The 22,512-nt window shown below is 43.2% G+C and overlaps 1 protein-coding gene across 1 annotated transcript in view; it reads right to left on the bottom strand.

Annotated features, from left to right (window-relative positions):
• Window positions 1-22,512, bottom strand: part of LOC119433138 (beta-scruin-like) — a 64,383-nt gene that overhangs the window by 10,960 nt on the left and 30,911 nt on the right. The window contains 8 exon segments of the mRNA XM_037700275.2: window positions 1,797-2,005; window positions 4,831-5,046; window positions 7,525-7,708; window positions 10,534-10,650; window positions 17,629-17,759; window positions 19,526-19,641; window positions 21,351-21,440; window positions 22,285-22,377. Of these exon segments, the coding sequence (XP_037556203.2) occupies window positions 1,797-2,005; window positions 4,831-5,046; window positions 7,525-7,708; window positions 10,534-10,650; window positions 17,629-17,759; window positions 19,526-19,641; window positions 21,351-21,440; window positions 22,285-22,377 (1,156 nt within the window).

Genomic DNA, 22,512 nt, shown 5'->3' with positions numbered 1-22,512 from the left:
AAAGGCTGCTTGTGACTCTCGAGTTAGAAAGCCGGCGTAGATGGTTAGTACAAGTTATAACGATCAGTCCAACGCAGGTGGTACACTGTTTTGAAGTGAAAGAAACTGTCAGCATTTTTGCACACGCAATGCCTCCTAATCATGGTTGTTGAACAAATATAAAAGGTGAAAATGAAGTTCACTGGTCCCTTATCGCGTATTGCCACACACGCAAAAGCACAAAAATTGTATGCCTTTACATTGAGTCTATACGTGTGAACACAAATGTATAATTTATAACTTTTAAACAATCAAGGAGTGCTAGAAAAGACGAGAAAAAATTACTAGCACTAGCAGAACGAGCAAGGCCAAACTATGTTACTGAACAACAAGCTTGCTATCCGTCTCGACTTCATTACCGATTTGCCCGAAGGTGGCCCATATGCCGTTGTGCTAACTCTCCGAGAGCGCTTCCGGGCATGATTGAATGCTCCCGGCTATACAGTGGTCACTGCCACGGAAGTAATCAAACAGTAATGATGCGCTCGGGAGGGCAACGTATAACGCAACGAGGGAATGAAGGGTGAGCGGCACTTGAACGCAGAAAAAGAAACAAATTGATTTCTCTGGTCTGCTTGTGCTTAGCACACTTCACTCTCTCACTCAAACGCGCAATGTACTTTTTTTTTTTCCTAGCTCGAGTGCGTGTGTGCATCGAAGATGCGAATTTCTGCTTCGAGTGCGTAGATGCTAATGAAACCCTGCCCTTGTGCATTAAGATATTTTTCACGCAAAAACAAATGAAAGATATGGCAAGCGACGTGAAGTGCTTACGCTTCGGATAGGATGCAGCCCTAAAATTTGATTCATCGCCCGAAGCGCCAGGAGAAAAAGAGGGCACCACTGGACGAGCTAACGATGATCAAAAAGGGCTTGAAGTTACACTTGCAAAAGCATTGGTACGGTAAAATATTTCAAATTAGGTAGAAATAGACGGTTTAACAAATAAAACAAGTTTTTTTTTTATGCTTAAGCTGCTCCTATCTATTCGTTGCTCATTTTGAAAAGCAAAATTACATTTCCGTACGTGCCTTGCTTACAGATAGTATCGTTACTCTGAGGAGGGACTGTGTGCTGCAAGAATTAGAGGGGAAGAAGCTCGGGCGCTTTTCTTCGTCTTCATAAAAGAAAAATATGTTTAAAAAGGACTGGCCATTTTACTCTAAGCTACCGCGCATACCAACTAAGTCCTAAAAAATATTCGAACTCCTATATGCACAATTAAACATTCGATTCACATCTAACAAATTACCCTGAGTGCTCGTCTTACCTTTTCAGACACTTATGTGGCTTGGTTGTGTACGCTGAATTGATAACGCCGTCATTTGGTGAAAAAGCTGTAATTACCAAAGTGGAGAGTTTATTGAAGCGCAGTCGATAGCTTGACTTGGAAACCTTTGCGTATCCAAGCTTTCAATGACACAGCGACAAAAAAAAGAAAAGGAGAGAGCTGCCTGTATTCGCAGAAAGGTTCTTACGCTCAAGCTGTTCGTAAGATCACGTAAAAGCCAATGGCGATATTCGACATATTAGACAAAGCGGTTGGCGACAGGAAAACAGCCTCCCTGGGATTTAAGAGAATAATGTGTGTATGCTTTGAGCATGCGCTGGTAACCCTACGTAAATATTGAAACGTTCGCTTTAAAAAAAATCAGAAGTTTGCGCCACGTGGTGTCCGTGTTTGTCCTTCTGTTCTTGCTTGCCAAGTGGTGCGCATGCACCGAAGTTGTGATTGATTGATTCATTGAATGATTTACCGTAGCTGGCAGCCGGAAAAGCGTGCCTGTTGAGGGAAAGGACGTCGTAGAACACCCAGGTATCGTCGTCGAGAACGTAGATGTTGCACGTGCTCCTTAGTTTGCCTCTCTCGTCTGGAGTCAAGCCACCACAGAGCCAGATTTGGTTGGCACTGACGGCGCCAGCTCCAAAGGCGCAAGGGAAAGGGAGGGCAGGCCCTTTAAAGCACCTGCAAGGCGAATTTTAACAGCGAAGCTGTTATAGCTGCAGGAGAAACGTCCGAAGTCCGCAGAGAACTCCGCGCCGTTGCCTAGCAACAACCAAGCCACAGCTGCGCACCACCTGGCCCAACCTAGTAGCGATGACGTCACCTCCCGTTGCCTAGTAACCGCCGGCGCAGGTGCACGCTCGCTTCGCCCGACACAGACATCCGCCGAGCTCCCGCCAGCTGCGCGCTACTGCGCATGCGCCGTGACGTCATCCCGGCGTGTCGTCTGCTGCGCGCCGCCCGTACACTGTGCATAGCTTTTGTCCCACTTCCCCTACGTAAGCTCGGACTGCAAGTGCTTCGCGAGGCGTTCCCCGATGTCACGGGCCACGAGGAAATTCTTAGCATCCCTTGGCATTACTTCGTATAACTTCGTATCATCACTTCGTATAGCCACGACCAGCTAGGAACCGATCAGCTCCGCGGTGTCTTTAGCCTTGCGCCACTAGTGCAAGCTACGCCGCATTTTTTTTTTCAGAATGAATGAATGAATCATTTTTTAGAGATGAGTAAAAAAAGAAAAGAGTGACTTAAGCGAAGACAGACGTAACTGAAATTTGATCTGTTCTGATCATCTCTCAGGCTCAAGAAGCACAAACAATATCTTCACAGCGTGTCATCGCAAATCACGTGGTCTTCTTTTTTTCCGAGATCTGGGCCGCTTTCCTCGGGGCTTTCACAAAAGCTTCCGGCTTAAATTCCGTGTTATTTCCGAATGCAGCAGATTTTTCTATCAGAACTTTTCTAACCACATTGTGTGTTGTCTAATGGAGCTCTTTTGGTAATTTAATGCTTGCGTTGCCACTTGTCTTAGACATTTACGTCGCTCACTGCTTTGCTCAGTGTTGCAGGGTGCACTTCGCTACGTGAGAGCTAGAGTCAACAACCTTAACCGGCATTGTTTTTTTTTATGTTTAAGCGCAGCGAGGCGTATTGTTTAGAGGACGCTTTAGCTCCGGAGCTCCAACCTAAATACATGAGAACCGAGAAACCCTTTTGCCCGGCAACTACCCCGCCAGTCCTCATAAGATTTATTTCATTTAAAAGAAAACGTTATAAGCTAGTGACTGCTGGAAGAGGATTTTTCTTTTGTGCCCATCAATTTGTTAAGAACAAAATCTTGAAGATTGCGATATTAAAAAAAACACCTAACTATGAAGTTTACGAAACTAACTTAGCAATGAGAATCGATATCACAATTCTGTAAACTACATGTACCAATACAGTTAAACCAGAGAAAATTGGTGTGTCATACACCGCACTGAAACGCACCATCAATTTGGGAGTAGAACTTTTGCAAGACCTTTGTAAACATTGCAACAAGTTCACGTAATTTCTAAACTCATACAGCAAGCTTGTCCGCTTGAGATCCTCTAACAGACGCAGTTTACGAACTGCGATATCTATTTTTGGTGCACACTTAGAGATTTGTAAACTCCGTGCTTCTACTTTGTTTCGGAACATGCCTATTTACGGCAACTTCTGTATAAAATTCGAAGTCCTAAATCAAATTTCTGCATCTTATTGCTGCTAAAACTTACCTATTCCTCTTAAATACAACAAGTTCGGTTCAAATCTGTCAAGCGGTTGTCTCATACAAGTATTTTTTGCGTTTTACACGTGTATGAATAAGGAAATCACAGTTGGTCTCAGGCTAAAACTTCTTCTTAAGCAGCAGATGTACAAAATACCAGACTGAAATGAAGACGATGGCAAGGTAAAAGCATAAGAAAGAAGCGAAGTGGTCATTAAGTTCTTTACATAAAACGTCAAACAAAGTTTCGGAAACATCGTACTGTAATCAGCGGCAATTTTTTGTATACATTTACATTAAATTTTCGACTCATGTTGCTGATCCGGTCAGCCGCAATGAAGTCGGTGATCCACTTTGCCAGATTACGAATAATGACAAACCGTCGTTAAAAAGATGGATGAGCCTGTAACTGTGCTAGTGACACAGAGCGAGATTGGTGAATTCAGCTAGACCCCGACAGAAATCAAGGCTCTGTGAAATCTCGGTTCAAGCCTTGTCAACGCCTCTTTCCCACGGGTCATGCAAAACAGCTCTATAGTCAAGAATAAGCCTAAGTCTTTCACTAACGCCACACAAATAGCTGGCTATCACGACGTTACCTGTAATCCACATTCCGCAATTATTTTTAAGGTATGACAAAATACTTGAAGCGAAAAATTATTTTCGGCCGAAAACATCCACATCAAAGCCTTCACAGCTGAATTCATCATCACCAGACTATAGTTTGCCGAGAATAAATAATATTTTATTGGAAAGCTTGTCTTTTTTCAAAGATGTCTTACGGCCTGCTATTTTTTTTTAAGGCATGGTATTGTTCTGCATGCTGGGACGCAGTGTTTTTTTTTTTTGTCTATTTTGAGCGCCTATTGCGTCCTTCAAAGTCTCTCCCACTAAAGTGCACGTGAACGGTATCCGCAGCTAACGACAAATAGTTAGTTGCCGCAATGACTGGGCAGTTATGATGTTTTTCTGATGAGCAGAAGTTCATTACTCAAGCCTGAAAGGCTGCGTCTCGATGGACGCTGAGCCAATCAGTGCCCGTGCCCCAAGATTTAGGTTTACGCCCACAATTTGACGCGGGCAATATCGCCGCGAGACATAAGAAGAAGCCACCACTAAGGAGCCCGTGTATAGTTTGAGAAGGTTTAACTTCAACGACTAAGAACGATGTTCATTTTGATAATCATCCTCGCCAGACATCATAAGCTTAACGAATAAAACTTAGCTAAAGCACCGTGCTGTCGGAGCTCACCTGCGACGGCGCGTGTCAACGATAAACACATCGTCCAGCGGGCGCTCCTTGGGAGAATTCGCGGGTGCACCTTTCTTGTCCAGGACGACTCCTCCGATCACCCATATTCTCCCTTGGTACGCCACAACCGCAGCTCCCATTAGAGCAACCGGCAAAGTCAGCAGCACAGACCAAGCATTCAGCATGGGGCTGTACACTGCAACCGTATCGAGGTAACTAGACAGAAAAGAAAAGAAAATCTTAAATCTCTATGTTTACGGACCACCAACGGATATCGCATTATGTTCCGCCTACGTCATTACTATAAAACCTTCAGGCACATTCGCGCGCACGGAATGCACGAATAATGAGAACGTGCGCTGGTACACTGAGCAGTGGTTGGAAACGAGTGCTTAAATTTTCATGTCTGCTGCAGCACGTACGTACGTCTTAATTGAGGTCAAAGCTGTCATCCTAGAAGTAAAGTGTAAAAGTTTGTGAACGGATAGCACAGGCATGGTACTTCTTCACCGTGAACCTTATAAAAAACAGTTTTGTTAGTGCTTTTTAATAATTATAAAAGCGCCAGACATTTAAAGTATTAGTTGAACTAGGAACATTGTCAATACGTTTTCTGTCGGTTAAATATCTCGTTGGGACATCATCTAGGTGTATGCGTATGTCAAAAAAATTGGCAGCCATAACTCCGCCGCAGCCACCGCGGCGGGTAATAATACTATATAGGTACATAGTTACATAGGTATATATATATATATATATATATATATATATATATATATATATATATATATGTCTTGGCTGTGGTTTCGACCGTGCCTTGGCTGGTGACATCACTGGTGGGTTCACTAGTTAAGGTGAAGTAAGCTCAATGTACGTCATTGATGACGTCAATGCACAGTTGTGGAATAACCCAGATGCATAATGCCTAGAATTCGATCGCTTATCGCTTGACAAATCCGGCGGATTTGTCAAGCGATAAGTGATTGCACATTGTTTCATCGGTGCTATCTGGGCGTTCGATAAGAGCTGCGCGCCCCAAATGTATTCCTAGGTCCCTGTGGTTTCAGACGCTGTGTTAGGCTACACTGCCTTCAGAATCAGCCCGCGAAAATGGTCAGGTATGCGCTAGAAAAAAAAACTGTCTACATTCGACCAGAATGCTTCACTTTATTAATATATATATATATATATATATATATATATATATATATATATATTAACTTCTTCTTCTTTCAGGGGTTTTACGTGCCAAAACCAGTTCTGATTATAAGGCATGCCGTAGTGGACGGCTCCGCGGCGGTAATAATACTATATAGGTACATAGTTACATAGGTATATATATATCTATATATATATATATATATATATATATATATATATATATATATATCGTGTGTGTCTGATTACGCTTCACATAAAGAAAGGTTTTTGCGTGCTGTCTGTCTAGTAGTGTGCGCTGCGCTGCATGCCGGAATTTGATAACTACGCAATGTTATTACACAGGAACCAATTTTGGCAAGATTAGGAGTCACTTTTGTCCAACCAAGCACCCGGTGGAGGTACTTGAGAGCTTGATTGTGGTCAAGACTTGAGAGCTTTACAGGTGACATTTTCCTACTTTCTTAGAATGGCTGTCATTCGTCTCTTCCACTGTCACTTGATTAAGGTGACGAAAACACCAAGGTCACTGCCCTCCAGCCTGCAGAATATTGCATGCGCTTCCGCCTTCTCCTTGCTGGGCAAAGTAAGACAAATGCTTCCGATATAGCATGGTCATGTCCGATCATGTCATGGTCATGGTCCGATATAGCATGGTTCACCAAGCTTAGTGTGTAGAGCTCCTTCACTTTCACGAAAAAGTTCCTCATGGAGTTGGATTTGTACCTTCTGCCCGCGGCCAATGAATTTGAAAGACATATGAAATCACATATGAAAGAAAATCGCAGCGCTAGTACCAATTCAAAATGTCGTCAACCACGAGCACCTCGTCAAGTTAACTATTTTCGTATTCCTCATGTAAAGAGTGCTTTGTTGCACGCACATAATATAAGTAACAGAGCATGCTTTACAAGACTTTCGCCAAAGAGAATTGGGATACCTCTTCTAGTCGATAATGTCAGCATTTCTTCTTCCACTGGTAAAGCGTAGTTTACGACAAATGTCAGCTTGTCTTCTTTCTCTTGTAAAGCGTGCTTCGTTGCAGACACAGTATGTATGTAACGGAGCACGCTTTACAGGGTCTTCGCTAAAAAGGACCTGACTTTTAATTGCCTCGGTGAAATGACCTGCCGAAGCCGACTTTCGAGGTACAAAGAAAAAGAGGGTGGAGAGGAGGAAAGTGTGTGTGTGTGCGTGTGCGTGTGCGTGTGTGTGTGTGTGTGTGTGTGTGCGTGCGTGCGTGTGTGCGTGCGTGCGTGCGTGCGTGCGTGCGTGCGTGCGTGCGTGCGTGCGTGCGTGCGTGCGTGCGTGCGTGCGTGCGTGCGTGCGTGCGTGCGTGCGTGCGTGCGTGCGTGCGTGCGCGCGCGGGGGGGGGGGGGGGGGGGGGAGACGGAGACAGCTGTGTCAGCAGTCTTACTGACTTGGCGTTGTGAACACAATTCGATGTTTTGTTCTTGGCGATATCTCTCGAAGGCGTAAGTTGTCCCTGTAAACGGCTCGTTTCCATCGGGCGCGCTTTACTCTATCGATGCTCACCTGCCACTATGGTCGCGACCTCCGACGACGTACAGTTGGTCGTCCACCACGGCGGCCCCGTGAAAAGCCCGCGCCTCGGGAAGCTTGGCCCTCTCGCTCCAGGACTGCTGGCCCTTCGAGAAGCAGAAGACCGAGTCCGAGGACAGCATCTCGTCACAGCGGGTCCGGCTCGGATCGCAGCCCCCTGAGAGGTTGGGCGGAGCTAAAGGTGGTACTGGCCCCTATTGAATAAGGCTCATTTCTACCCACGAAGTTTATTCCTCGACTTGAGTGTCCTTATGAACGTCACCGGTACACTGCCATTATCGCCGAAAACTGTTTAATATTTTACTATTAGGCGCGAGATCATTAACTAAAGTTCGTCAAAGAAGAACAGGCCTTCTCACTATGGTCAGGGCTAGGAAAAGAATATGGCAACATTAACATTGTATAATAAAATAAGGATTCGGTAAACTTTTTAATGGACTCGATGTGAGCATAAAGCCTTATGCTTGTCCTCCATGTTTATATTCCAGTGTTAGAGTTAACGAAATTTCCAAGTAACTACTCTTCGTTCATAAGGCGGTATAAAATAATAAAATTCTCGAAGTAACGGCTGTAACCCGTCGTAAGATATTTGGCGCAGTAACAATAACTCCTTACAGAGAAAGCAGCCACTTCTAGGCGTTATAAAAAACGTCATATAAGGTAAATAAGGTAGGACGCAGTGAATATTTGAAAAAGCGGCAATGTTAAAATACTCATATGCGACAGTGCTACTAACTAGCGCTTTTTTAATTAACTCCTAGAAACGAGAAAAAATATAGGGGCATTTAATTTCGACAATAGGCTTTGCGCGCTTTGCTAACGAACTCATCTCACTAGACTAATATGTCTTCGATCGCAAGGTAACCTCCTCCATTCACCCCAAGTTAACACACAAAGCTGCTCTTTTCGACTTGAGCAACATAAAAAAAAAGCAACGAGAAGCTCCCACAAACGCAGGGCAACAAACATTTCACGTTTTCATGTAGACACTTCTAATTGGCCGCTGCTCCCTTTAAGTCTCTCTTTATTCTTACAAACGTAAAAGGAGGAAGAACTAAGCTAACCGGACAAGTAAAAACCATCCCTTCCCAACTGCGTGTTATAAGGTACGCGCAGTACGCATGTATAAGAAGCTTTGCAAGGTACAAAAAAGTCCGAAGGCGTATTTGAGTTTAGCACCTTGAGTTTGCCTTCAATTAGCAACTTTCCTGATTAGATTTGCCAACGGAGATTCGTCTTCAGTTATACTTATTCAGCAGCGCCAGACGTGCTCTAACATCAACCGTTTGACTAGGGTTTTTTTTTTTTCTGGGGTTTTGTTACTTATTTCTCATTTTTAGTCACTCTTTCAGGAAGTGACCGACCTCTTATTTAGCGTCTGGCCTTACCTTCCGCCCGAACGATTCCTTTTCTTAGCCTCTTAGCTGAGTCCACGTATTTTGTGAAGTTTTAAATTTCTTGTTTTTTTGAGAAACTAGAAAGCTGATGGCAGCTTATCGTGTGCAGAATAATAAAACGTGGTCATGCGAAAGTCGTCTTGCAACTTACGGGTATCTAATTAAGCAACCTCGCTCAGGTTATTGTGTTAATCATGGCATCTTGCAATGATAACCAACGTATGCTTGGTTATTGTGGCTGCTCAACCCACGACCAATGGTCAGTTACGAAGCCTTCGCACCTAATTTTGTTCGAACTGTTAAACGCGGACACACAGACACAACTTCCAGTATACCCCTGATATTTGCAGTTTTCAAAACTCGCGTTACATGACGCATTTCCGGTGCTGGCGAAGCTCCACATCCAGTCTAGGCATTGTGTGGCGTATATTGGTGGTACGCAGCCTGTAAATTATGCTGCCATACTGTCCGGCACAAGGACCGCTGAAAAAAGAGCCGTATATGCATGTCACACAGAAATATATCGCATATAAATGGGTCGCTTAAGTACTGGTCCACTTAAAATCTAAGCCGCTTATAAGCGTCAAAATTTTGATTACAACTTTCTTGGTTGCATGCACTACCTTAAGCAGGTATTGAATAAAAAGAAAACTTGGAGTACGCTTAAGCTTCACCTTAAGAGTGCAACGCGATATCGCTATTGTACGCCGTTGACGCCGACACCGACACCGTATTTTCTGCGACATGGGGCCCGATCAAAATTTAGAAATGCTCGGTTTTCAACATTCCCCTCAATGTTGCCTAGAACCAAAGTACAGCGAAACACCAACAGAATTGGAGGACGCTTAAGCTACGCCTTTAAGAGTGGAACGCGATAGCATTCAAAGTTCCCTGGCTGCTTATCAGGCTTCTTTCTCGTATATTCAAATTACAATCCAACGCTATCACGTCTGTAGGTTGTGTTTAAGTCATACTTTACGATTTTTCTGACGGATCTTATTTTGAGAAATTCAATTTTTGTACACTAACGCCCACGCGAAGGGCCCGCCCGGTCGGGGTGGTTCGGGATGATGTGGGCCGGCATGATTATTTCCGCCAGACGCCGATGCTTACGCCGAACACCGACGCCGGAGTTTCGGCGACACGAGGAGGCTATCGCGTTAAAACTATTCAAGGGGTTATCAGCTGCACAATGTGGGAATACCGTTGGCTCTTGCGGCTCCTGGGCAGCAATTATCATTATTGTGATTATTATAACCCAGAATATCCTCATTTTTTGTTTCTATGGCGTCAACGACGGAAAGCTGCAGTATTACAGAGAATGGTCCACATAAGCAAAGGGCCACTTACAATCTGAGCCACTTATATGCGTCGAAACATTGTTTCACACTCTTTTGTACGCGTTATTTTAAGCAGGTATTAAAGAAGAGCACCGATCGAATGAAATACGAGATTAGGGTTTACTGTTACAGGTCCTCTAGCGCAGTGCAGCACGTCTGCTGAAATATACAGATGGCTATGCTATTTCACACCCAAAAATTGCTGCTGCCAGAGGTGCTTATAGAGAAGGCGCCCTGGCACTCACCAACGACGAAGACTTCGTCACCCACGACAGAAGCCGTGTGGTAGTTCCTCGGCTCGGGCATGGGGTCCAGCTTCTCCCAGCCATTCTTGAGTGCTCCAAAGTACAAGGCCAAACGACCTGACCGAATTGAACAAAACAGGAAATAAAAACACTTCATTGCTTTATTTTTCGAATAGTATGCAACTGACGCCGGCCAGTTCTAAAAGCTTGTCAATTTGCACGAAATTCCTGTGTTATATTCCGGCACGATTCATCCGCAACAACTACCTTAAGTTCCATACGTTTAACAAAAGCCCTACAGTTACTAATTAGGAAGTTGCATGGCTAATTCTTCGTAAACAGGCTATTTATTTATTTATTTATTTATTTATTTATTTATTTATTTATTTATTTATTATTTATTATTTATTATTTATTTATTTATTATTATTTATTCATTCATTCATTCATTCATTCATTCATTTTTTACCCTCAGGGTACATAGTACATTACAGAGGGGAGGGGCAAACGTAGTACATGAATATATCAGTCTGATAATAGGTGTGATATGTGAAGTGCGCGAGTGCCATAATCGTAGTGGGTAAGTGCCAGAAGTGAAGCAACAAGCAAGCAAGCGACAGCCATCGTGGGAGACGTTGAAGAGAAGAAGGAAGATGATGACCAGGGTGCGGGAGTAGCGGCCAGTCGAGTTCCTGGCCCAAGGCCGCTCCAGGCTCCCACCTAGGATCGACACGACAACCAACTTCTTCCTGCAGCCTGCGGTTGGCGAACGTCGGAAGTGCGTCCGACCCAGGCGACCCAGCGTCTCCAGCGCCGTGCCCGAACTCCGGCTGGCGAACGCCGCAAGGCCGTTACCCGTCTCCACTATGCATGTCTTCACAGCAGTGTCGATCATGGCTGCCTGATGATAAGGTGCCGACCGACATTGGAAGAAATGAAGCCCTTGTACCGGTCGCACAGCTGAAGCCCTTGGACTTGGTGTCCGGTGACAAGACCTCTACCGTACTAAGGTGACCTATGCAGGTTCCCAACGTCAGTGAAACTTGCGGAACTTCCTCCTGCATTACTGGATCCCTGGTGTTCGCTTGGGGGCGACCAGGATTTGCTTCGACGCCTTCTAGTTTCGCCACCACTACTCCACTTCGTGCTCCACCTTTGTTGCCGCTTCTAGTCCATCCCACAGCTCCAGTGCTAACCATGAAACTGTAGGCCCCTTCTGACTTTTCTGCTTTCTTTCTAGACTTATTCCTGTTTCGTTTTTGTGATTAGTTTTGATTAGTTTAGATTAGATCTTTTCGCTGTATTTTCTTTAATGAATGGCTTGTTGTGTTAACGAACGGCTTCGTCATTTCATGCGCTGAGGCTGTGCCTCAGTAGCGAGTAATTCATTGAAAGAACCTCATCACAATAGGCAAGGATTAATTGAGAAGATAACATGGGTTAGACAATATAGCAGCAATACATAAGCAAGGAAGCACATAAATATAATAATACATATACAATAAATCGATAAGACAACACGCAGAAATACAACAAGGAGAATAGAGTTACACAATGGTTAAAGACCAGCTAATCAACTGGTTAGCAAGGCATTTTTAAAACGTATGGGGTCCCGGATGCCCGTTATTGACCCAGGAAGCTGGTTCCAATCTCTTGCAGTCCTAGCCAAAAAGGACAATCAATGGGTAACTGTGCTACTTTTGGGTACGTGAACCTTCTGACGGTGGTCGAGGCACGCTGATATGAAAGGTGCGGCATGTATCAATAATGTGCGGCATGCATAAATAATGTCCGTAAGACACACTTCCTACTACTCATAACCTAGCAGGACGATAAAGACGACAGCCCAGCGTGTCGCTTCTTACGTGCCTTCACTTCGTTCTCGCCTTTAGCACTATTAACCTCCTGCAAGTTAATAACCAACTATCGGATTCTTCGACGTTACTGATAATGAGCTGCTTCAGGATATCGCTTCCTTATCTCTCGTACGTGGCCATGCGAAGAATGGGTAGATGACCTGAACTATACAAAACCACAGCATTAGAAGAAGAAAAGACGCGCTGGACGAGCGCTTGAAAACAACGAAACACTTTAATCGTCAAAAACAAACTACAGAGTGCCAAGCTTCGCTCGCGATAACAAGAAGCAAGGGGCGAGTAATTTTATCTTACCACCCATCAGCGATGTATAAGGGGCTGACGCGAAGATGTAGGGTTTATTTTTATTATTTTTTATGGAACACTCTGGCGTGCAGGTTGACATATTCAGGTGTTGACCTTCTGTATTTATTATTCGTTCTTTCTAATTAAATTTTCAGCTGTTTGTCAACGCTAGCCTTGTGCTCTTTCTGTTGCGTAGGCAGGGGCCGTATTTTATAGATTATTTTGTATTCTTTCATGTTGTCTTTTTTTCGGCTTATAACACTCGCGAGAATCCACTGCGCCACTCGCTGTTACTGGGATGGGTCGCTTGATGTAAAGGTTGATAAGAAACTATTAGAATTGGAGAAAACGTGTCCTTACAAAATATGAACCCAACTAGCCAGGCTATCCGCACTGCTGAAGAAAAGTGTAGACATGAGAAACATAAGGACGACGATGAGGGTGGAGTTAAATTGAATTTTTTTCTCCATTCTTGTAGACTTCAGAGGTGACTACATGTAGATACATTCATTTTATTCAGTTGTGATCCGTTGCGTTTCTATTTACGTTCAATGTTTTGTACTGCCGCCCAATCTAACGCGCATCTCCACGAAGTATTTGCGCCCTTTTTGAGATCATCATCAATATCATCATAATCATCAATATGACGCTTCCTATGGCCTAACAGCCCTGTAGCTTTAAGTTCTATCAGAAAACACAGTATTTCTTTTGACTTTTTAAAATTAAATGACCGTAACATGGCTGTAGCATTAAACGGCTGTAAATGGCATTTTGTTTGGGAGCAGAAGAACTTGTTTAGTAAAATTTACTGCTGTTAAAAGTACTAATTATAGTGACTGCTGGGCCCACTTAGTTCATGTCGTCTTTCTTATAAATATTATACAAATTCATATTTTCCGATCGATATTATATAACACCCGTACAATGCATTAACACCGACACAAAAACAAATATTGCATTTCCGTAAAACAATTCCTGCATATAAAATACGAAATCAACTTGTTACATAACCAATGACGCGCCATTGTTAATTTTGCTGCGTAAGGTAACTGAAGTTACGCTAACAAGCCTGTCTACTTTAAATTTACGTGTGGTATGGCACATTTACTTGATTCAAACGCTATAGCACAAACAGTAAATATGATAATATCTATTGTCGTAAAATTACAGAGTTGTAAACTCTGTGTTTTCTCTCTCTCTCTCTCTCTCTCAACAGCGGTTTATGTAATTCCGCATACTTAACGTCCGATTCCCAATTCCTCTATCACCAGTAATTCGAACTTACTTTTTGCTTATACTTTCAGTCACTAATTTCAGTCAGATAAGTTCTGTGGCTAGCTAATGAACGTATTTCTGCATTTAACCTGTATCAACATAAAAGTCGGAGTTCGCTACTCTCAATCAAACCATGTTCAATCTTGTAAAGCACCACAACCTTCATTTTAACAGAATACGAAAGTTACGTTGAAAGAAACACTTTCTGAGCAATTTCGTGCATTTCACACAATGTGAAGTGCAGCACACTTTTGTGTGCCATTTTTTCCCCATTCCGCGCACGCCCACTCAACGCATCAACTTTTTAGTATCAGGTTGCTTTCCTTAAACTTCATTCAAATAAAATAAAATATCTCATGCCGGAGCAGGGCACGCAATGTCACTTGAGAGCACGCAAATTGATGCATACAACTTTCCGATAAGCAATCGCACTGCCCAGTGTTTAAAGACGGCAAACAAGCGCGCCGAGTTTAACCTGTTTTCAAGAAAACGCATGGTTGGGATCCATGGACGCAAAAACAACAAGGCGCTCAGCCACAGCTCTCGAAGTGTTGTTAATCACTAGGCTAGGAGGAAAGAAATACAACTGACCGAGCTTTCTTTAAACTTGTAAAACATCAATAACAGCTTAGCGTTCGTGCGTCGTATGCAACAAAACGTAAAGAAACAAAAGGTACCCCACGCGTAACTACAGAGCTGGTCGCACCAGTGTTTAAGGGCACTGTGATAAGCCTAACGATACTCCGGAGGATCGGCTCTTTCCCCAGCTGATACCCAGCCATCACGCGGATACAAGGGGGCAAGGCGTAGCATCCAACAACCATTCATCACCTCACGGTCCAAAACTGTACCAAATGTCTGTCGGCTCCAACATCATATCTAGACACTCGCAAGTCTTCTTTTTTTATTTTGGGGGGGACAAGGTTGTTTTTCACCTTTGTCCCTTGTATACACGCATCATTGTGGTCGTTGTCTGCTGTTTACTGTGTGTTTGACGAAGTGCTTCCCTCGTTAGGGACACGCTTATCGCTTCGAGAACCGGTAAACAGGCAAGAGCATCGTTAATTATTCAAAAGCTTTGAGATCGAACCGGCCTCCACTAAACAAGAGTCGAGAACATCGGAACGCATGTACGGGCGTTCAAAATGTGGGGGTCAATTCGCTTGATTGCCCTCTCATAGTCCTCAGCCACTAGCCATTACATCGTTTTGATCTTCCCGCTGTGGCCACTGGTGCACCTTCACTCCGAAGCGCTGACTACGGCTTCGTAATGCAATCCAAGCCAGTTTCTTTTTCTACTCATCTGCTCAATGCTTAATACGTCGATGCAGATTAGGAGCACGAAGAACAGAATAACAATTGGAAAAGCAGGACGTATGACACATAAAGGGAAGAAGGAGTTCTGATGAGGACGACGCCTAATTCCCCACTGACAGCTCAACTCGACGTTGTCGATGTCCTACAAAACCGCAGTCTTTGCCTCTTAAAGTTTCGACAAGAACTTCAACATTTCTGTCTCCACCGCACTGCATTTAAGAAGCTAAATACAACACGCTACTAATGATGGTGCTTCGTTCCAAAGCAGCGCTCACTACTCAAGGCATTTAATTGGAGAGTTAGTCGGGCATTATGACCGTGTAAATACGCTTAACACACGTGGACAATTGAATTTAACACACGTGGACAACTGAAAGCGCTACGAAAATCTTATTCTGCAATTCTATTGTCCACGTCTATTAATCCGGAAACCGGACAGACAAAGAAAATGAAGGACAAAGTTCCATGTTTCAAATTTCTCGCCGCAAACCCAGAGCTTGTGACGTCAGTGTGACCTCACGGATTGCACATACTTTTTTTTTTCGTACTTGGGTCGTTGTGACGCAGCAGAAGTTTTCAAAAATTGTTAACTTCAGTCTTTGGCCTAATACAAGTAGTTCCTCTTTAACGATTACAAACGTTAACTAGGCCAGAGAAGACATCAAAATCTATGACGTCACAGCGAACTTCAAGACGGCGTCGTCATCGGTTTGTTTGCTTTATCATGCCCATTCCTACGCTAAGAGTTGTTTTTTTTTCTTTAGCATTGTAGCTTTAGTTCTGGGTTTCCTAAATAGAGGAAAAAGAAGAAATAGTTTTTCTCGGCAACCACTGCAACAAATTTGATGAGGTTTGCTGTATTTAAAAGAAAAAGTTAATATCTAGTGACTGTTGGTTGCGAATGTTTTATTTATGTCGTCAACTTTTTAATAAAGATTGGTAGAAATCGCAAATTGTCAGAAAATTATACTATCATGTTTGCAAATCTGTGCCTAAGCAATAAAGAAGGATATCAGAGTTTTGTAAATTGCACCTAATAGTACATCTAAAGCGGACAATATTGATATATTACACATGGCTTTAAAAAAACGACTAATATGTGAGTGGAGCTTTTGCAAAGCCCTTGTAAACAATGTAAGAAATTTATGTGAGATATAAATTTACACACCAAATTTCTCCGCTTTGGATGATCTAATTTATTCAGTTTACAGAACTGCGATATCTGTTCTTGGTGCAGAGCTACAAATTGTAAACTTCGTGCTTCTATTTTTTTCTTTCAAGCTTACAAATTTTTGAAATTTTCTTTTTAAGATGTCACGCCCTCAATCGAAATTCCGCTTCCAAATACAACTAGAAGTCATCGTTTTCTCTCAACTGCAACAAATTTCATTTAAATCGGTCCAGGAGTTATCTGCGAAAAGCGATTCTGCGTTTTAAATGTATTTGAATAGGCGGCATCGGAGGTGAGAGCTAAAGCTTCCTCTTAAGCGCATTTATAAATTTGTAATTCCATCTTTTTGCGATGGCGTAAAGAAACATAACGGCAAGTACGAGCAAGGAGAAAGCGCTTCACCTGTTCTTCACTTGTTTATCTTCCACTTCAACTATACAGGCTTGAGTTCCCTGTTCGTCTTTGCCTTCCAGTTTTCTTACGCTAGCGCACTGAGATGAAACTTCACCTAGCAGCCCAGTTACAAGCATAGTTAAAGGTGATAAGTCTAACTATACTCTAGCCGTCCTCATTCTTATTTAATCTCTGATCGCTGACCTCTTTATTAGTATTTATTTCTGTAGTACACAAGACCACACAGAGCCCAAATGGGCATCGCTGTAGACGAGAAGCACAATTTTAAGCCAGTTTCAATCATTGTACACACTATGGCTTAATATATTTTGAGGTTTCTCCTAATATACCACCTTTTTCATTAATTTCGCATATGAATGGAACCATATGCACCCGATAGTGACTTAAATGGGAGCATTTTTATTTTCTTTATGAATAGTTGGTCAAGCATAGCTGTTAGAATAAGGGCGCAAATAGACGCACATACACGCCTTGTGCACGCAAGTATACAAGTGTTCGTCTTGCCTCTCCTTATATGTGTATGTGTGTCCATTCGTACACATTTTCCAATAGTCACTGCAGTAGAAAGCTTCCTTTTAAGTGCAATAAACGTATCTCAAACGTCTTTAGCAGCGGTCATACGAAAGCCTTTGCGCGTTTCAAGTGTTTCGCGTGGTTTTGAACACGGAGGCTCAGTGGTGAAGTTGTAACCCTTTATCGATATTTCTTTTTTCTCTTCGGTACACGGCTCGTGAGTGCATCGCTTAATGCTCGTACCTATCTCTTGGCAAGCCGGTCGATTTAAATCGATGCCGCCGAAAGACAGGACGCCCCATGTGGCTGCGGAAGAGATCTTTTTGCACCGCCTGATGGAGTCGATCACCATCGCGGTATCCGAGTACGGGGCGCTGCTTCAAGGAAAGAACGCCACGAATAAGTCGCTGAACCTTGTACACATGTCCTCTTTTGTACACAGTCTGTTATAATAATGAATTATGGATTATGGATTCATGGTTCCGCAATTAAGTGCTGTAACGACCGTGTGTGTCTCCATCCTTCGTGCTCCGTTTTTTTGCGCTACAGCTCGAAATGGTCAACCTGTACCCACTCGCCCAGTTTTGTTAAAGTTCATCGCAGTGCGAAAGTTTCTCATTATACTGTCAATATCAATATGCTCTTCTGGTATTTTTCAATTAGTTATCCGTGTTATTTTGTTTCAAAACACCAAGAAGGAATTTATTTGTGTTTTGTTCGCTTACCGTGCCGAATATCATCAATAATTTAGGCTAGCTTGTTATGGTTATTTTACTACTGTGTCACCTACTATACTCGCAGGTAGCGCAACTTTTCTTTCATTCGGTATCAGTGTAGAAATTGTTGAAAATGACTGAAGAAAAAGCTTGCGCACCCCCAGATGCGCATTAATTGTTTACTTCGTCACTTTTATCTTTTTGCTCCATTGGTAATGCCATATTACATATTATGCGCGTATGCTCATCTTTGTTTATGCTTGTTGTCTGATCAAGAAAATATCGAAATATTCATCGCACACAACATAAACCTTCACAGTGGCTGTTCGAGTGACAAATTGCTTATGTCAGGGATAAGATGTCGCCATAAAATGATTATTCAATAAATGTTCCACTGAAAAGTGGAATCACACGTCACTTTTTTTTCGGCCCTGAATTCTCAGGACATCTAAAATATTCCAGCAGCAGCCCGAGCACGCTAGCTTTAGTAATGTGTGCCCACCCTGTGTCATTTATGTTGAAAGCTGCGATCCCACCAAGCCATCGTTAGTTTACATGCTCGATAAATAATGCCAGCCACATGTGAGACTCAAGGCGTAATAAGACAATACCTATGTCAGGGGTACAGGAAGACGGCATGGTAGGAAGTGAACAGGAATATAATACACAAAATCATACTATATCAGAGAACTGTTCCTCCAGCTTACAACGGAAATAGCTTTTATGAGTAGTTCCTATAAAAGATGTTAGCGTTACCCAGTCCCTCATCATCTAGGTAACGAATATTTGAAAACCTCATTCCAATAAAGCTGGAGAACTTGACATTGACACAAGTACAGTGGTCCACTTTTTCCGATTATCGTCTTTCACTGGCTAACCACTGTTACAATATTATCGCTCGGCGCAAGGACGCTTCCCGCATCCGGAGTGTCCTGAATGTTGTCGCCGGTTCTACAGCGAAACAGTCATGCCCAATCAGATTGCGTGCGTGACGCAATTAGTGGTGCACCTTCAACGCACGCGAGCACGAGAGACTACATTAGAATGTACTGTGAGTCATATAGAAACAGCCTATGCACTTCACCCATAGACCAGATTTCCACGACCGATGACCGTGCTGACCACTTTCGTTGTGCTTTGAGCGTTACTTTTTTTTTTTCAGTGCACAAGATCACCCAATAAAGCGTTAACGAAACGCATGCTTTTGGCAGTGTCTTATTCTTCACCGTCACAATATGACAATCGTCCTGCTCTTGTCTCGCTTCGCGACTATTAAGTGACCTTTAAGCAATCAACTTTGACACCAAGGCTAATATGTAACAGAGCATTAAAATTTTTAATTCTTTCACCTTTCTTCTTGTCAACAGATCGTTGGGAAAAGTTGTCGCTTAGACGATAGCTTGCGACTTTCGAAAGTTCCTTACCTGCACGTCTTGTCGTCGGATTCGAGCATGAGGGCGAGTCCCAGGTTTGGGTCGACCGAGGGAGCCAGGATCTGGTAAGAGTGCCGGCGACCTGTGGCCTCCGAACACAATGTCTCCTGGCCGCAGGAGATCATATATGGAGATAACTTTTTTCAAGTAGTTTTACGATAACGCCGCTCGTGAACAGTTACAGATCAATACAACTTCAGGGGAAGCTATAGCTGAGCGCCAATTCCAATTTCTCCTTTCAGGTATACAAGAAAAGATTATCTGTTATTAAGGAACCGCAAAACTGATATGAAGGAAATTTGTTCCTTCTAAGAGCAAGTTTGAATTAAAATTAAATTACTAACTTCAAAAATTTAATTAACTCCGCATTAAAACACATAACAAACATCTGTGAGTTGACCCTTTTAGAGAGCCCGAAGAGAAGAAATCTCATGTATTTTACTTGGCAACATTTGACAAGTTATTCATTTTGATCGCATAGCTTTTGCAAACTTCATGGTAATAAATTATTGGTGCATTTCAAGGCCGAGTGCATTTCGTGTAACCGATCAGTTTTATTCCCGTTAGACTGAAAAAAAAAATGTGTTTGCAAGATTGCCTAGTCTGCATTTTCTTTCAGATGTAAGTATTTGTAAACGTGGCGCTTTCATTCTCGTAAATTATGTTTTAGTAAATTACTCTAAAACACTTGAGGGTATTACATTACTCTCCGGAATGTAACTATTTGCTTTAAAGTAAACGGAGATCCTGCATGTTGGTTCAGCGTTCAAAGAATGGGAGCACTGACGCTCTTAGATGCCTTGAATAGGAACGACTCAAATGGTTTTTGCTAAGGCACATCGCCGCCTATAATAGCGTATAATGGCATAAAAAAGGGGGAAGGCATTATATCCAGCAAACAGCTCAATAAAGAAAGCAGGACGTGGTCGAGAATAAAGGAACTGACCACCAGCGAGCCAATGTTTAGTCCATCTTGACTATCATGCATGAGAGCACAATCAGCGAATGAAAAGAACGAGGACATACGATATCACTGATGTGAGTGCTGCGTCACGAAAATTTGTTTACCTTATTGAAGTGCAACTAAGAAAAAAGAAAAAGAAAGAAAGAAATCACACTAACGCTAGCGTCACTACCTTCACGAATGTCAAAGCACCAGGTGTGTGTGCGTACCTTTCATGTTTTACGTGTCAGCGTACCTGTGTGCAAGTTTCACCATTAAGCAGCGCAAGTTGCACCACCTAAGCAGTGCAAGTTGCACCATCAAATTATGCCGCACCAGCAATCTCCTGACGAAATACTTCTAAAGAACGTCATAGGCTTTGAAAATCTTGCGTTCACGTTGATTGTGGCATCTGCATAAAACTGAGCAGTCCAGTAAAATCCACTCAAAGACCATTTTTGGTCATGCTCAATCAAATGGCTGTCAACAGAACCCTTCAAGGAATCTGCTTCCTTCTGGTTCGTATACAGCGTGATCTTTACTTTCACGTTGCACTGTTGCATAGTGTTACCTCGATGTGATGTACTGTGCGAGTTCAACACTATATGCATACAATTTTGTCTGGTGCTATGTTTTGGCGGGGTTTGTTGCTGTTATTTACCTGTATGAACACCGGCAACCTTTTTGTGTTCCTCCCTTTTCTGTAATAAAAACAAATTCAATCGAAACTTACAACTTCCAAATTTAACCTCTTCATCGCGTTTTCTCTTCTTTCTTGAGCGCTGTGCCATTTACGTTCCAGAATTGGCCGATCGGCCCACGTTGCTACGTTTCTGAAGGAAAACCGAACAAGCAGCGTGCGTGATCGCATACCCTCTTTTTCTCGAGTTCCTTTCGCTGCTGCTTCGAGGTGTCTCGGATTTCCATAGCGAGGCGTTCTTCCTTCGTCCCATGTACTGGCGACTGTGAAGAGAGTGCATGTTATAAACACCAAGCATGAGCCCTAAAATGTTCTCACGTCAGTCCACAGCAGCGAAATTCGTAAAGATGTCCATAAGTACAGGGAAGAGATATCTTACACTGACGACAGAGTTACAATTTTTCGTTCCTGGACCCCGATCAAACCATTCGCCTGCTCATTATTTAGCCGTCTCGGCACCACGCACCGTCCGTGTGGTGTACCTGTCACCGCCCGCACTTTTGCGTTGTTTCCACGCCTTCTAATTTGAACCAGCTGGCCCAACGCCATGGAACACTAGCGTTGTACCAACAAGATGAGGTCGCGAGAATGGAAGATGAACGCACTGACACGGAGCCGTGTCCGTGTGTTCACGTGCTCGTCCCGTGATCTCATCTGGTTCGCTTTACGCTATAGCGTTCATAGACTGGTATACCAACACGCCCACATTGCAACACTAGCCCGAATTCGCCCACTTACGCGCTTTAGTTCTCGTTTACGAAACGTAGCATGATCGATGTCCAGAGGTTTTGATGAACAGGCTGATGTTACGGTTCTGGAAGCGATTGGTGGCCCATGTAATCGAGGTTAACCGAGGCTTGTAACTTTAAGTGGTTCCCGATTCGCTTTCCAACGTGCGTGTAGGACATTCGCATTACCCGAACGAGGTTTTTTTTTTTTTTTTGCATTCCATCTTCATGGAAATGCGGCCGTGATCGAAGCCGCGAACTCGTACTCAGCAGCGTAACGCCATTGCCACTGTGGTCGGTAATGCAAGCTGCGTTCATGAAAACTCCTACCACGGATATACAACGCCAGCTAACAGTCGTAACTTTCTGGGTGGCTCACCTGTTCCCTTAAAATTTCCTGGCGTCGTATTCTTGCGCTGTCAAAAGTCGAGTCCAAGATCCTCGTCGTTTCGTAGACGCCGACCGCGGGAAACTGCAAAAAACAAAGGAACATCAGAGATGCTGGGCGGCCCAGTGACATCGCCACTTACGAGTACCCTGTTTATCCGCAGAAATAAACATTTGTCACTTGAACTTCGCGTCTAGCGTCTGTGTTCCTACCGATTAT

The sequence above is a fragment of the Dermacentor silvarum genome, chromosome 11, assembly GCF_013339745.2.
Source record: "Dermacentor silvarum isolate Dsil-2018 chromosome 11, BIME_Dsil_1.4, whole genome shotgun sequence".
NCBI classification, from domain to species: Eukaryota; Metazoa; Arthropoda; class Arachnida; order Ixodida; family Ixodidae; genus Dermacentor; species Dermacentor silvarum.
This window is presented reverse-complemented; position numbering and strand designations above follow the sequence as displayed.